At 35.3% G+C, this 16,794-nt stretch overlaps 1 protein-coding gene and 1 long non-coding RNA gene across 4 annotated transcripts in view; one reads left to right on the top strand and one right to left on the bottom strand.

Annotated features, from left to right (window-relative positions):
• lcmt1 (leucine carboxyl methyltransferase 1) overlaps window positions 1-16,419 on the top strand; it is a 31,369-nt gene extending 14,950 nt beyond the window's left edge. For 2 of the 3 annotated variants that reach the window (XM_087274937.1, XM_087274936.1), the window contains 5 exons: window positions 6,391-6,511; window positions 10,998-11,099; window positions 14,740-14,831; window positions 14,953-15,050; window positions 15,132-15,525. In XM_087274937.1, the coding sequence (XP_087131063.1) occupies window positions 6,391-6,511; window positions 10,998-11,099; window positions 14,740-14,831; window positions 14,953-15,050; window positions 15,132-15,154 (436 nt within the window). In that variant the 3' untranslated portion in view covers window positions 15,155-15,525. 3 annotated transcript variants of the gene reach the window in all.
• Window positions 24-4,309, bottom strand: LOC147841378 (uncharacterized). Its single transcript, XR_015504073.1, has 3 exons — window positions 2,467-4,309; window positions 2,264-2,411; window positions 24-1,065 (listed from the first exon to the last, which is right to left on the bottom strand). It is a non-coding gene; the product is annotated as an uncharacterized LOC147841378 (long non-coding RNA).
• Window positions 16,420-16,794: the final 375 nt, after the last annotated feature.

Here is a 16,794-nt window from a genome sequence, read left to right as displayed (position 1 = left end):
GGGATTGAGTTTGACACCCCTGCTCTAGGGACATCACAGACTTATTTTACATCTTGTAAAAATAGACATAATAGGTCCCCTTTAAAACATAATGGTTTTGAACATCAAAAAGCATAAGTAGTTTTGTTTTGCTAAAAATGAATGGAAGTTAATAAGACCAGAAGTCTTGATGCAATTTAATCTACAATGGCCTCACCACTCTTAAATGGAAATTCAGTTTAAAAAACAGTGAAAATCAAGGAAATGTCAGGGAATTTGTATATAGCTGGAATCCTGAATGATTAAAAAGTAGTTTGACCAATAACGTGCAGGCACTGTACAAAACCGACCAGTCATGATTTCACAGGGATCAACAAATGTTCAAATCAATGCAAATATGCTTACTGTTCTTTCTTTGGCACTGCGTAAACCAATATTTTAATGAAATCAAAGTATAAGAAGCCATGTGCTCTATATTTCTTTTACAAATATCAACATTGCATTATCAACCAATATTGCAATACATAAACTTAAACATAAAGATCTTTAATGTTATCAAAAAACTATTTTGTCTGGAGAGACTTTAAAGGGCCATGACACCCCCGACTTTCGGTTCAAGTCTACCTCAGAATTTTTTTAAAAGATGCATCGTGGAGCTCCGCGAGCAAAGGGCAGGTTTGAGTGTGGCCAGCAGGGGAAAAGGAGGGGAGCGAACAACTGTTGTCAGTTGGCTCACAAAATGAGACACAAACCTTCAGGAGACTCGTGATTTTATAGTTTACAAAGTTAAAATGCAAAGAAATAAATAGTAATTTATTGTCCTGCTACATTTGTTATTCATAATTTCATTTACAGATAACCACAATTTATATCATTATAAAGATAATCATGTTCATATAAACACTATAAACAAGGACTTTTCCCCGGGTCTGAATCATAGGCCTGAATGCAGACTCAGTGCAGCATGTCTCTTGCCCTGTCTATTTTGACCATTAGCCCTGTTGGTAATCTAGAGGATTTAGGCCAACACAGCAGCACGGCGATGTGTCTAAATGTGAACAAACTTGTGAAGAAAGACAACGGGCTCTATTTTGACGGTCCATGCGCAAAGCGCAAAACGCAGGGCGCAAATGCTTTCAGGGCCAGTCAGGACGCGTTTTTGATCATTTAAGGACGGGAAATCTGCCTTGCGCTTCGGCGTATGGTCTTAAAGGGTTGAGTTTATTTTCTTAATGAGTTATTGGTGTGTTTTAAGAATAAACCAATTAGAGTCTTATCTCCCATTCCCTTTAAGAGTCAGGTGCGTCGCGCCAAGAGCGCATTTGCTATTTACAGGACGCAAAGTCTAAGTGGAAAAAATGAGCATTTTACAAGCAAACAGTTGACAGTTTTTTTAACAGAAAACTGTTAAACAGAGCATCTACTGCGTGAGAATGAGAGATAAATTATCTACTTTCACTTTCGCTCTTTGATAGGGAAACCTTTACACATAGACATCAATTAGTCTATAAATAAATACTTTTGTTTGTTAAGCGCAAATATTTGTTTCAAAACTATTTCTAAATTCAGTTCTAATTTCCAGCAAACGAATAAATAAATAATAATAGCAAAATAAGCTCAAAAACCTGAGTTATATCCTAAAACACATGCTGTGCCCCATATGGTCTAAAACCTGACAGGTGGGCAAATCTAAGCTTGTTTTTAATAAAACACATATAAATATGGATATAATAAATAATACTGCTAATAATAATACCATTATACAAAAGCAAATTGTTATGAATGAACTGAAAAAGCCTCCCAAGATAAAGGAGACATAAAAGCAGTGATTTTTCATATTTATATAGGCTAGAAAATAATATGTTTTGTAATATTTTAATCCTTTATATTTATATTCTATATCTATTCTTATTATATCCTATATATATCCTTAATATAAAATTTTTTTCATATGTACAGATATTTGCCTATTGCTCTCTTGTGCGTATTAAGCAGTGTGTAAGCGAGGCGCAACTCTGCGCCGGAGTTTAGACCGGGTTAGTTTTGGTCTAATGAAAAATCTATTATAGTTTCACAAAATAGCAACGCATCAGCGGTCCGCCTCAGAACGCCTTCCTTTTTAGACCAGAACGGCTATGGGCGCACAAATGAGCGCTAATGCATTTGCTATTTAAACAGTGTAGCGCAACGCCTTAAAACGACTCTTGCGCCAAGCTTAAACTACCAAAAGACTGCTGCTTCACGCCTTGCGCCACACTGCGCCGGGTGTATGATAGGGCCCAACGTCTGCCATTCTCCAATTCTCGTACAGCTCTCCCGACAAAAATGCTCACTGCACACAAACAGCTTTTCTGTATCGTCCCTGATAGCATTGCAGGGAAAAGCATGCAACAAACCGTGGATCATGGTCATGGAAGCAAACACATACAACCCTTCATGAACAGCTAAATACTGTATGCCGTGGGTCCGTGTCTCACAGCTTGCTACTGGCAGATCTGCCTTGCCTTCGGATAGCATGTGCAGTCTTGAATAATTAAGAAGCAGGCTCTTCTCATAGGACAAGAAAACTCAGCTATAAATAATAATGAGAAACCAACACGTCATCTTTGCACTTGCAGTTTTGCGCTACGTAGCCGATTTTGATCCCGCCCTAAAAACAATTTAAACCCGGAAGCTTAAATTAGCTGACAAAAGCTCCAAATTATCCAGTTTTCCCCACAATTAAAGCTCACAGGTGCAAAAATTGTCTTAACTAATGTTCAACACACACTAGGGTTTCGTGAACCTTTAAAGGAATAATTTCTAAATGTGAATTTTTCAGAAGTGTTACTTTTTCAAAAGTTTTAGATTTGATTTCATATTTTATGTTTTATTAATTGTTGTTTATGTCTTTTTTATATTCCTATATACCTTTTCACCCATCAAATCGACTACCCTTTATTTATGTTTATGGCTATTTTTGCCCCATTGACTTCCATTATAACATTTTTATTTTAAAGCCATGACACCATATAATCATGCATTTTTGATTGTTGGTGGTTTTGTTTGTTTGGAAGAGGTAACATTTTAAATTTTTACTGTTGATCATCAGTTGGAAGCATTAACCATTTAGATAGGCCTGTTCAAACAAGTTTGTGCTTCTTATAAATAAACTTACTATGAATTTTAAATATACTTACCATGTTTACTATATTCTGGGAGCAAAAAAATAAAAAATCCAAAGCATTTTTCCAAAATATTTCAAAATAAGATGTCAGCAAAAATAATTTAATTCAGGGAAAGTAGTGGCAAAATAAAGAATCAAAATCATCCTAGAGTGGATGAAATCCTCCCCAACAGCACACAAGGGTTAATTTAAGAAAACATGTTATTTATTAAATTTTTTTATAAATATAAATATTAAATAACCAGAGAAGCTGATACCGCAATAAGCTCAAAACACAAGCACCACTCTTACCAACGTCATACAATGATCAGTCTGCACAATATAGAGATTCTGGAAAAGTGTCCTGTAAAAATTGGCACATGTTGTCGCCCCAGTCACATGTGAGCTGTATATTGTACAGTATCTATATTTAACCATTGGTAGAACTTTGTGTTACAAAAAAATTGGATTTGATGCCTAATTTTTGATGTACTAGAAAGTTAACTTTATAATTTTGTGCATCCCAGATAGGGTTGATCCATCCTGTTAGTTATCCCAGTAGGAGTTGTAAGCATCTGTTGTTTTGTTTTCGTGCATCTCTGTTGATGCCCCTGATAACAATAGTACACATGGGAGCATTTAGTGGTTCCTCAGATGCGTCAATAAGTGCACGTTTTCTTTGATGTGGACTGATGAGACCCGAAGGAAGCTACCGTTCTAGAAGGTGTATGACATCAATAGCATCTTTCTCAAGGCCTCTCACCTTGAGTCTATTTTTTTTGTTTTGTTTTGCTTTCTTTTGCGACTTCCTGTTCAGTCCACCCTAACGTGGCGTCTTGACGCTTACCAGTTGTCTGCAAATCCCATCAGTCGCTCAGATGCTAAATACAAAAAAGTCAGGAAAATCTATTGTCGCTGCACGCAAAGTGCTCTTCCAAAAACATGATTTCCTGCTGTGTACGTCCAGATATTACCGTAATGTTCAGTCTCCAGGAACAAACTTCTTGTTTTGTTTCAATTCATGGGGAGAACAAATTGTAACATTCTCAGCCAAAGAAAATGCTCTTCCTGAGTCGGTTTTCCTTAAAAAGATGTAATTTTAATCAGATGCTTAAAATGTAATTTAGGAACAATTCACAATCAGATTTCTTTTAATTGGCAATGCATTAATTAAATGATTTATATAAAATGATATTAAAAATGATTAAAAATAATACAAATAATTTTTGTTTATATATATATATATATATATATATATATATATATATATATATATATATATATATATATATATATATATATATATAGTGGTAGGCAAGTTTTTTTCAGAAAACAAAAATATGCACAAATTCATTTAGGCTGTAATAGTAATTTTGCTAAAAATTATTACAAATTAAAAAATAAAATACATATATGTGATGGCATGAATGAAATTTCCATGAATTCACCATTAATCTTGTCATGATTCTGAAGAAATAATTCAAAAATGTTGATGACATTTATTTTTTTTATGTTCCATATAGTTGGGATGTTTGATTTAATTTTTGTAAAAACAATAATACTTAAAAACAATTGTTTAATATCAGGGTTTATACGGTCGTAGAAAACCTGAAAAAGTCATGGAATTTTGACGTGGCATTTTCCAGGCCTATATAAGTTTTGGAAAAACAGAAAAACCCACAAGGTTTTGGAAAAGTCATGGAAATTACATTTACATTAAGTCATTTAGCAGACATTTTTGTCCAAATCAACTTAAGCTGCGGTAACACTAGAGTTTGTGCTTGCAAAATTCTGTTGTGCGGCGCTGCGAAAAGGGCCGGGGTTAAACAATATATTTAGACATTAATAAAAGTGAGCGATTGCTCCATATTTTAAATTCATTCATTCATTTTCTTTTTGGCTAAGTCACTTTATTAATCTGGGGTCGCCATAGCAGAATAAACCGCCAACTTATCCAGCATATGTTTTATTCAGTGGATGCCCTTCCATCTGCAACCCATCTCTGGGAAACATCTATACACATTCATTCACACACATACATTACGGACAATTTAACCCACCCAATTCACCTGTACGGCAAGCCTTTGGACTGTGGGGGAAACTGGAGCACCCGGAGGAAACCCACGTGATCGTGGGGAGAAAATGCAAACTCCACAAAGAAACACCAACTGACCCAGTCGAGGCTCGAACCAGCAACCTTCTTGCTGTGAGGCGACAGCACTACCTACTGCGCCACTGCGTAGCCGATATATTTTAAATTTCTTATTTAAAATTATCTTCTATTGGTCTCACGCAATCACCGTATGTGATTTTGCAGGTAGAATTCACCTTAAAAGCTTGAACTTTAGAATGCCGTGAAATGCGATACTAACATGTCACATGTGCTTGCATTTCTGAGCTCCAGCATTCGCATGCCTAAGAATGGAAGTCTATGGAACGAAAAGTGCAGTGTGATTGCGGCTTTATAATACAAGTAGTTTTACCTACTATTACTAGTTTAACGAACTATTAAGATCATCTAAAATTTGTTTGACAAATATCTGTATATTGGAATGGAGGTTAGTTGTTTTTACTTCTTTTTATTTCTTGGCCAAAAATATGCTGTCATATTATTAGTGCAGTGTAAGTATTATCTATTTTGCATTGATATAACAATAAATTGAAACTATTGCGCGTTTTATGATATGTTGTAATAAATTTTAACATTTCTTATGATTTACCACGTGTATCTAGACATTACCTGAAACATTAGGTCATGAAAATTGACTTGAAAGTCCTGGAATTTTTGTAGCAAAAATGTGTATAAACCCTTTCATGGTAAAAAAAACTGAAGTTATTTACTATTGAAATCTATTGTAACATTATAAAAGTTTTTATTGTCTTTTTATTGTCTTATTTTTACCCAAAATATTTGTATGTTATGTAAATTTGTAAATACTGTATATTATTATCATTCATTATTAATTTATTTTATTTTTTGGTACATAACTGCTATACAATTAATGCAAATTTTCTACACTAAACTAGACTAATAAATAGCGTACAAGTACAAGTTGTTCTTGGTTAGTTTATTGTTCCAAATCCTTTAATGTCACCGAACTTCAAACTGCTACCCGTAGTTCATGGGTTATTTTAGCCTGTATCTAGAGGAAGCTTAATCATAGGATGGGTGTTGTAAAGGAACACTTCCCCACCATTGATATGAGCTGAAGGATTATGCCATTAACATTCTTTTTATCCCAGCATTCCTGCTTCTTTCCACCCAGATTGCCCACGCTCTTTCTGTCTGAATGTGTGCTGGTGTACATGAGCCCCGAACAGTCGTCCAGACTAGTGCACTGGATTGCAGAAACCTTTCCCACGGCCATGTTCATTAACTATGAACAGGTAAGTTAATTATGTTAAGTGGCTTTTAACACTTTAAGGCAGTTTAACACTAAGGCTATCAAAGAGTACTGGTTTGAATTGCATGCTCAAACACAGATGTTAGACACACACCCCTTTTCATTCATTTTTATGGTTTCCACAAACAGAGAACGACTATCACCCAACTCAAAGGACTTCAACACTTCATATGGCACACTAATGATAATTAGTGTGCTATACTGTGTGTAACTGACAACAATTTATTATTCATATTATTATTATTGGGTATCCTTTTGATTCAGTATCACATGAATGCTTTTTGTTTATGAGTTTGGTGACTTATTGCTCTCCTTACATACTGTTTTTGGCCTACTACTGTACAGTGGAGATCAAAGTTAGGGACACTTTTATTACCTTTTGAGGTCACAGCTTAGTATTATTCAAAGGTTTTCTAACAGAAGTGAAACAGACATTTTTAAGGCATACTGTATTTTATGAGTTGCATTTATTCCAAAGCAGCGGTTCCCAAAAGGGGGTCTTGGCCCACATGGGGCCCTCAGCAAGCTCTGTGGTGGGTCGCTTCATATTTTTAACCTTTTTTAGCAGTGGGCAATTAGGAGAATGATAATGTTACCTTAGTTCATTTTATTCCCTGGCTAACTAAAAAAATTGACACATTTGTAATTCGTCCTCCACAAAAAAGACAGTTTCACTGATTTGCCATCAGCAGCTAATATTAATGACCCAAGCATACTGGACCCAGGAAAGGAAGCTCCAAAAATTTCGGGTCACAGCGCTAGCAATACTGGAAACATGAAATGCAGGAAATACCAAGATAGTTAGCTGAACTATGGTTTTATTCTATTTCTTAAAGCAAAGAGTCCCTGACCCAGCCACAGTGCAATTATATGCGCCAAAGTTCTTGCTAATGAATGCATGCCAAATTAATAAGACATTTGGAGAAGACTCATTCCCTATACCATGACAAACTCATAGCATTTTTTGTGCGCAAGGCAAAAGAATTGATACACGCCCAAAATGAGATGAGGGATGTCACAGCTACTGACAAGAAACTTTTATAAAATTGCCAACTAATATTGGGGCAATTTAAAGTCTAAAGGCTTACATTTGTCATTTACAAATTGCCTACTGATGTTTTGCTTTTATATTTTACATTAGGCTATTATTCATGCATAAACATATCTAGATATAGTAATAAACATACTGTTTGTTTAAAAACAACAATTATTTTTCATTCTTACTGTTTATTGCTTTTATGAGTGATAATATCATTAAATGTTCGGGGGGGGGGGGGGGGGTACTTTGGGAGACTAAAAAATAACTTTGATCAAAATTGCTGAGCACTTTCCTCACATTTATTGGCTTTAATCTGGCACATACAACTCTATTTAAAGGTGCAGTATGTAAGTTTGACACCCTGTGGTTGAACTAGATATTGCATTCCTGGATTAAAATAAACGCAAGCGCAGGTTGCCAGATTGAGGACCAACAGTAGCGAGCCTGACGATCCAGCCTAAAGGCTGATTTAAATTGTGTTCTATGTAAAAGCAACGACACGCGATAGAAGGAATATTTCCATCTTAAAAGGAGTTTTTATTTTAACCAACTCCTCGAATTGATATTAGAAATGGCTTCTATTTCTTAGAGCTGAACAACAGGATAAACTGACAATTATCAGCTCAGGTACAGCTCATGTGCTTTATTCATTGGCAAATGCTAACAATGTGAGTTTAGATGCCATTTTACGTGACATTTTTTGCCATACTACTGAAAGCAGCAGCAGATAGTTCTTCTCAGATCTTGAAAATAAAATAAACTGTTTGAAATTGAACTTCAGAACTGTGACTCAAAGCTAACACATATCAGTGATTCAGCATGTACATTCAGAGGTTTAACATGTATTAATCAGATTATCAAACTTACCATTTTGTGAGTGAGTGCATATTCTGTGCTTCTTGAATGGCTGTATTTACATTTCTGTTGTGTTTCGTCTGGTGCAAACAATCAAATTGCTTACCACTGCAAATCTGGTCATGTAGCATGTTGTTACAATGTAACCTGCTGAACTAAGGTGTACGTTCCTAATATTTATTTTATTTGCTAATTAATAACCACCTCATGTGGAACTCTGAATCTGTGTCTCATTTCAGATTCTGTTTTATGTCCACCAGAGGTCGTATTTCGGTCGCATGCTTTGAGAGCCTTTCTGAATGAATGAATGAATGAATAATTGGCTAAAGTGGCAGTGGGTGGGTTAAAAGAGCCAAGGCAAAGACAGGCGTTCTGGCACGTATCACTCATTTTCAGTGCAGAATATCTGACTTTAGCATTGTTTTTCAAACAAGCATATTATTGTATTTTCATGTTTTAGAAATGTCAAAAAACTTACATACAGCATTTTTTTCTTATAGCAACTCTTTAACCAGCTGCTTAACTTTACAGTTTTCACAGAATTTGCAAGATGGTGAGCCTTAGACTGAAACCCTCCGACAGAAGGTCATCCAGATTAATGCCAAAGAGAAGAGCCTTTTAGCCATAGAAAAAAAAGTTGGTCATTGCAAATCTGTAATTTCTAGAATATAGCATATTTACAATGTCTTCCACTCATTCAATTACCCCAAAAAGGCTGGGTGCCCAAGAAAGATAAATGTTGAAAAAGACAAGATAATGTGGAGATTGTCACTGGGTAATCGCTTTAACACTGCAGCTAAAATTGACTGTCACTTCAGCACTGAACAGAGTGAAGTTCTGCTCTCAGTGTGTTAAGGGTTTCTATTCCAGTGAGAAACATTATGTTAATCAGTCTTTAACATTGGGAAAAGACTAAACCCAAAGTGTAAATAAGCCAGCAAAAGTTTAGATAAAGTGTCATGGTTTAGTGGTGTTTGTGAGTCTGCATCAGGAGTTTTGTAACGTACAGATACATGACAGAGTGAAAGCAAATGTTTATCAGAATTTCTTTTGGAGACATCCGGTTCCTTTCCTGTATTCATCAATTAGTCAGCCAGCAATTTTTCAGCAACTCCTTGAAGCTGAAAACTTTCATCTAAGTAATTAAATGGCTCAGTGGTTGCTGTCACCTGAAAGCAAGAAGGTCGCTGGTTCGAGTCCCGGTTTCGGTTTGGCCATGACTTTGTGGAGTTTGCAGGTTTCCCAATCTTTGTGTGGGTTTCCCCCATAGGCCCGACCTCTGACCACTGAGACTTAGCCGAAGGAAAATGAATGAGCGAATGAATTAAATGGCAAAATTGAGTCCTGATCTAAACCTGATTGAAAATCTCACTAATATCATGGCTTAGAAACATCACAGTCAGTGAACTGTTGTAGAAACTGAAGAAAAGCAGATGAAGATCACAGCAGAACAGTGTAAGGTCTCATTCCCACCGAGTGCAGCATAAAGCATGAGTGTATCCGGACAGTAACTAAGCGCCTGTAAACAGAAACTGGCAACTAAACCTGCCTCCGATTTTTATTTTTTTTTTTTCTGATTGGTTCATTGCTGTGGAACTGACAGTGATGGGCTGCACTGCATGTTAAAGTTGAAGGCTTTTTAATGTCAAACAGCATCTAAAAATGCGGTTGTCAGGGGCGCTTGAAAACGTAACTGTCATCAAGCGTCTATTTGCATTCAAAAACAATAGAAAAGTAGCACATTGGAGATGAAAAATGCATTCTGTATGAACAGAGCCTAAGAAACTAATGATGTCCATATGTGCTAAAGTGCACTTACTACTGATTTTGTATGCAATCGTAATTATGACATATTACCCCTGTACTTCAGCAACTTCAATGGCTTCCTGTTAAGTCACGTATTGATTTTAAGCACCTGACTACATTTGTGACCTGGTAACTCGTTCTGCATCTGGACTTACCCTGTATCATCCACACTGTAAACTTAAGACTATGGGTGGTAAAGTTTTTTTGTATAGTGCACCTAAGCTATGAAATGGTCTATCAGCATCAGGAATGCTGCTTCTTTGGACTGTTTTACGAAACTTCTCAATTCTCGCCTTTTTACCATTGTTTTTAAATTAGGTTGATTGTTTTCGTCAATTTTATTGTACATATTTTATTGTCTTATTGTGGTATTTTTACAGTTTTTTATTGTTCTGCTTAGTTACGGTTTGCCTTGTATGCTTTTTAGCTTTTTGGGTCTGAGAAAAGCACACTTTTATGGAGTCAATCTAGAGCCATATACAGCATACTTGCAAAATATAAGAAAGTTTTGCAAACAAAAAATATAAAAAAAAATATATATATATTTATTTATAAAAAAAAAAAAATGCAAATCTCCAAAAATCGCTAAGCAGAATTTTTTTTTTTCTTGTGGACAAAAAAATGAAAAATTATTGTACACACTGCACACATACTGAGAGTGAACTGTGCTGATGACAAAATTTTCATCACACAAACTTCTCAAATTCTCCAGTTTAGCATCGTCTAGCATTATTTTTGTCTGCTCAGCTAACCGTTCATGTTTTTTCAGGTGAACATGAACGATCGCTTTGGGCACATCATGATTGAGAATCTGCAGAGACGGCAGTGCAATCTGGCTGGAGTGGACCTCTGTCAGTCCCTCGACTCTCAAGTAAGAAATTTGCATGAACTTTTATTGCTTTGTATCCGTAATGTACTTTAATGACGAGGAACAAAAGAGTAGTGGTTCTCCTCACATAAAATGCTAAAATAATGATTAATGTTTTAAAGAAAAGAATTCCCTTATTCAAAAATATCTACAGGACATGTGGTTCACTCTTTTTTTTAATGCCTAGTGAAATGTTTTGACGGTACATACAGTTTTATGCAAAACTTTGGACACACCTCTGTGGCTGCATAGTAATGTGCTTTCTTTATAAGAGGAAATGCCATTTGTTTTCTAGAGAAAGCTAGATAATGTCATGTTTTTCAGTCAAAAATCCACAGTGTAGCAGTATTAAGATGTGTGAAATTAAATTGAATATAAATAATAGGTTATGCAAAAGTTTAGGCACCCTCTCTTTTGTGTGAATTTTAAAATCTGTAGTAACTTAATGCTGATTGATTACAACTCAAAATTGATTTAGGTGACTCAGTGAACCTTCGTGAACATGAATGATTGCTTTGGGCACATCATGATTAAGAATCTGCAGAGATGGCAGTGAAATCTGGCTGGAGTGGACCTCTCGATTTTCAAGTGGGAAATATGTCCATTTTGAATGAGCATGAACTTTTATTGCTCAGTATTCGTAATGTCCTTTAATGACGAGGAACCGTCAGGCTCTTCAAAAGGTGATGGTTCTGCTCTGTACAGTAAAATGGTGTCTTGCTATGTACAATCAAAACATTACACAGGGTTGTACTTGGAATTCAAAATTGTTTTCCTGCTCAGCATACAATGGGTGATCAAGACTCAGGAAAACAGCGCAGTTAAGCTCAAGTCATTGTTTACTGTGGTTAACGCCAACACTTCAGTCTCACAAAAGCATTATCAGCGCAAGTCTCTCAAGGTTACTCCATTGTGACCTCCGTAGACACCTCAGGATATCTTCTCAGCATGATTTTACATTGCGTGAAATTCAGGCTGAAACTTGAATCTGGTGTAAAAAGAGAAGAGGAAATTATTTCTTTCAATGCTTTGTTCATTTGGTTGATTTTAATTTATGGATTAGGTGTAATGATGTAACTATAAACAACACATTTTAACAGTGTTTGTAAAGATTCACCACTGTTCAAAACCTATTTATGTTTGTTCTTTATCTTTTTTTCTTGCTTCAACTTTGATTTTTAGTCATCTTACAGATTTTGCTGGAATCCTGTAAATTATATGATAAATAATAAGGGAAGGTTCATTTATTTGTTGCACAACCTAAAAGGCTTCCATTAGTTATTATAATTTAGTTTTATTTATAGTTTTTTTTTTCAATTAAAAAATGTAAATGATTAATACACAAGTATATATCAAAGGTTCTCCTCAAATAAAATGATAAAATAATGATTAATGTTCAAAGAAAACGTATTCCCTTATTCAAAAACAACTGCAGGACATGTGGTTTTCTCTTTTTTTAAATACCTAGTGAAATGTGTTGATGGTACATACAGTTTTATGCAAAAGTCTAGGCACCCCTCTGTGGCTGCGTAGTGATGTGCTTTCTTTATAGGAGAAGATTGCAGTGAAATGCCATTCTGCTTCCAGAGAAAGCTAAATAATGTCATGTTTTTAGACAGAAGTACATAGTGTAGCAGTATTGAGATGTGTGAAATTAATTTGAAACTGAAGAATAGGCCATGCAAAGTCTGAGCACCCTCTCTTTTGTGTGGATTTCAAAATCTGTAGTCACTTAATGTTGATTGATCAACACAAAATTGATCCTAACATAGATGCAACCATTCATGAAAAAGGAAATTTATTAAAACACTGAGGATTTTGTAACACCTGAAGAATGTAAAAAAAAAACTATACAAAGTAATTATTTGAGTGCAAATCATGACTTTATGTTTGATTACAGCACAACATTGATTTGAGTGACTCAGTGAATCCTAACACGTGCAACCAATCACGAAAAAGGATATTTAGGAGAGCTGATTGCTAGTTGTGCTTCTCCCTTTTGTGAACCAGATGGTAGCAACATGGGAACCTTAAAAGAACTTCCTAATGAAATAGGATAGTTCACCAACATGAATTAGAAGGATGAAAAAAGCTGTCACAAAGGTTTAAAGTCTCCATCTCCACATTCAAAAATATAGTAAGAAAATGGAAAGCCACAGAAACCATTGTTGTGAAGGAAAGATGTGCTAGACCAAGAAAAATATCTGAAAGGCAAAGGCGAAAATGGTTAGAATGGTCACAGAGAAACCACAGACCACCTCCAAAGAGGTCCAGTAACATCTTGCTGCTGATAATGTCATTGTACATCGTTCCACAGTCCAGCACATCTTCACAAAGAAGAGCAAAATGCAAGGTGATGCAGAAGAAACCTTTTCTGCATTCTTCTAACAAGAAGAGTCATTTGATGTGTGCAAAGTCTCATCTGGACAAGCCTGAATCATTTTGGAAAAATATACTGTGGACAGGTTCTACAACCATATAGATGCTTTGCATGGTGAAAAAACAACAATGCATATTAGGAGAAGAACCTGCTCCCAGGCTCCCTACTGTAGAATATGATGGAGGGTCCATCATGCTGTGGGGATGTGTGGCAAGCACAGGTTCTAGAAACCTTGACAAAGTTAAAGGCCCATGGATTCTACCCAGTATCAACAGATTCTGAAGAACAATGTTCAAGAATCAGTCAAGAGGCTGATATTATGGCAGGGTTGGATGTTTCAGCATGACAATGACCCAAAGCACAGTTTCAGATTTACCAAGGAATTCATACTCAGACATGATACAATGTACTAGAATGGCCATCCCAGTCCCCAGATTTAAACATCATTGAGAATTTATGGATTGATTTGAAAAGCACCCATCAAATCTGACTGAACTGGAGAGGTTTTGCAAGGAAGAATGGTCTAAAATGCCTTCAGCAAGAATTTAGAGACTTGTCTTTGGTCAAAAGAAGCATCAACAGGCTGTTATTTAAGCAAAAGGTGGCTGTGCAAAAGATTGATGTCATTATTCTGTTGGGGTGCCCGAATTTTTGCATGTGTCTGTTTTTGTTGTGACCTAAATTGCACTACATCTGTCGATTAAATAAGTGTTATGTCAGAACTGAAATGGTGCTTTTTCTCTAGGGTATAAAATATATCCAAATTAAATTGCTGATTTAAAAGGCCAGCAGACTATGGCTTGCAATTATAAAAATTGTCAAGGGTGGCCAAACTTTTGCATAAAACTGTATAAATAAACATGGAAAATGATGACTTAAGTACTAGTGGTATTTTAGTGTCATTAATATGAGTTATACTTTTACTAATATGAATGTTTATATATTTTCAGTTAATTATTATATAACTAAATAATTATTTTATAGTTTTGTTTTATTTAATGTTTAATAATTGTGATGTTTTGTCCTTTGCATTAGTTTTATTGCTTACATATATAAAGTGATTGTATGTATACATTTAAAAAATGCTACGTTTTTTTAGGACCTTAACTAAACTATTAAAAGTTTTCTGAGTGCGTTTGTGTTTTATATACTACCTAACAATTGTTTCAAGTAATAAAAATAGAATTCTTTCATTGTAATTAATGAGTATTTTTAAGTATTACTTGTGGTTAACAATGAGAACTCTGGCACATGTTTTCACAGAAGGAGCGCTTTTTGTCTTCAGGCTGGGAAAGTGTAAACGCACTGGACATGATGACGGTCTACAGCATGCTTCCTCAGGAAGATGTAGCAAGGTACACAAGCCAACACTCAAGTACAGTTGTAATCAAGTGTGTATTTTTAACTGTACAGCCTGTGCCAGGAAAAATACAGATTAAAATCTCTCCCGTAATTTTCTTTGTTGCGCAATCACAGAATTGAACGTCTAGAGTTTTTAGATGAAAAGGAACTTCTCCAACAGCTTCTCCAACACTACTGCATCTGCTGGGCTGTGAAAGATAAGCTCAATCTAGGTGAGACTTCTGTTTTACCCAAATAACTCCATTCTAATGTTAGATGGATAGTTTTAACTTACAGCAGACTTTTCTTTTCAGGCCTGTCGCAAATTGGGTTTTAAACGGCAAGTGGGACTCGGTTGTAAAAGTTTGAAACAACATGACCAGGAGTCAGACGACAGGAAAGGGAAGTCATTTATATCTTTATTTCCATTTTTGACTACAATAAAAATGGAAACTACTGGAGTCAGCGTCTTCTCTTCGCTTTTGAATGTCTCCTTATGTTTCCCAAGTGATTGACGTGTCTGACTTGAAGTGCCATATTCAAACTTCTATGATTTTTTTTTACCATAACTATTATTAAACCATTTTGGAACATTTGTGGGATGCACATCAATGCTTATTTTGTAAGCTTTGTGAGTGTAACTGGCCCTCTGTATTAATATTAATGAATTGTGATGATTAATAAAGACAATTAAGAGTGTTAAATGAATGTTACGTGCATGTATTATTATTACACTTGAGAAAAGTTTTACTAGAATACTGCAAAATAAGTGAGCAAATTCTAAAAAAAGCAGCAGATATTATACACTCCAAAAACCCAAACGCTGGGTTAATAATTAGTATTTAAAATCATTAAAAAAACAAACCCAACAGTTTGACCGAAAATTGTTTAAAACCACCAGCAATTAAGAGCCTAGTTGCACCTCATCAATTATTGTAACAAGCATTTAGTTAAATAAGCTATAGAGTTGATTGATAATTATCGGACACTCTAAAATGCTGGGTTGTCATAATGTTCATATATGGAGAAACCCACATATGGGTTCATTTCTTCCGATTTTTTTTAATGCCAAATACAGCATATTTTTAGATTGTATAGGACAGTGTTTTCCTTTTTTTTTTCTTTTTTTTTTACATTTTAATACCTAGTTTTCCCATTATCAAACCCAATATTTAATTGCCCACACAGTATTTAGGATATTTTGTTATAGTGAAAGATCAGTACATTATCATTTACATTTTATTAACAAAAACTTAGGCCCCTAGTTAGGGCCCTACTTAGTTTGTAGCTTCAGGTGTAGTTATCATGTTCACATTGTGCGCCATGTTGTTGAAATAGCAAATGCATTTGGTCCCATTTGTGCTGGCATGAGTGTGTTAGGGCGCATTCTTGGTGTTTTTCTATTTTGAGGCAACTAAAACAAACTTTGCCATTGGTCATCTAAAAGTGTTAGTGATTGGGGGGGGGTCCAAATTCACATAAATGTTGCTTATTACACACACAGGGATGTGCTGCAGCAAATATTTTTATATATGAAAAAAATATAAGAATTGCAATGTAAAATATTATTGTCTACATAAATATAAATAAATTGCTACCTCTTTCTGTGCTTTCTTCGTCTCAGGGGGATTTTGGGGAATTTGGCTCATTCTATAGATAGTCTTAAAGGCCCTTTAAGACACATCCTAAGTGCACTTTACACCATGTGCTTAGATCGTTAAAATAGGGCCTTAGGAGTGCATTATATTGCATTATGACCATCCCAGTGCATTATATTGAGTAACACCAGGCTATAGCAATAAGTGAACTCCTTACTGTTCACAGAACAGTACATATTCCACCCAAAGAGACACTTCCAGTCAGTAAAGAATTTGGTGTTAGAACAGGAATTATGGGGATTAATTTGAGGTTGATAAAGGAGCAATTATGTTATTGCACTTCAGAACATCAGTTTCAGAAACAGCGGAAATTGTGGGT

The sequence above is a fragment of the Danio rerio genome, chromosome 12, assembly GCF_052040795.2.
Source record: "Danio rerio strain M-AB ecotype USA chromosome 12, GRCz13ab, whole genome shotgun sequence".
Taxonomy (NCBI): domain Eukaryota; kingdom Metazoa; phylum Chordata; class Actinopteri; order Cypriniformes; family Danionidae; genus Danio; species Danio rerio.
Note: the sequence above shows the minus strand (reverse complement) of the source record. Positions and strands in the feature narration are given on the sequence as shown.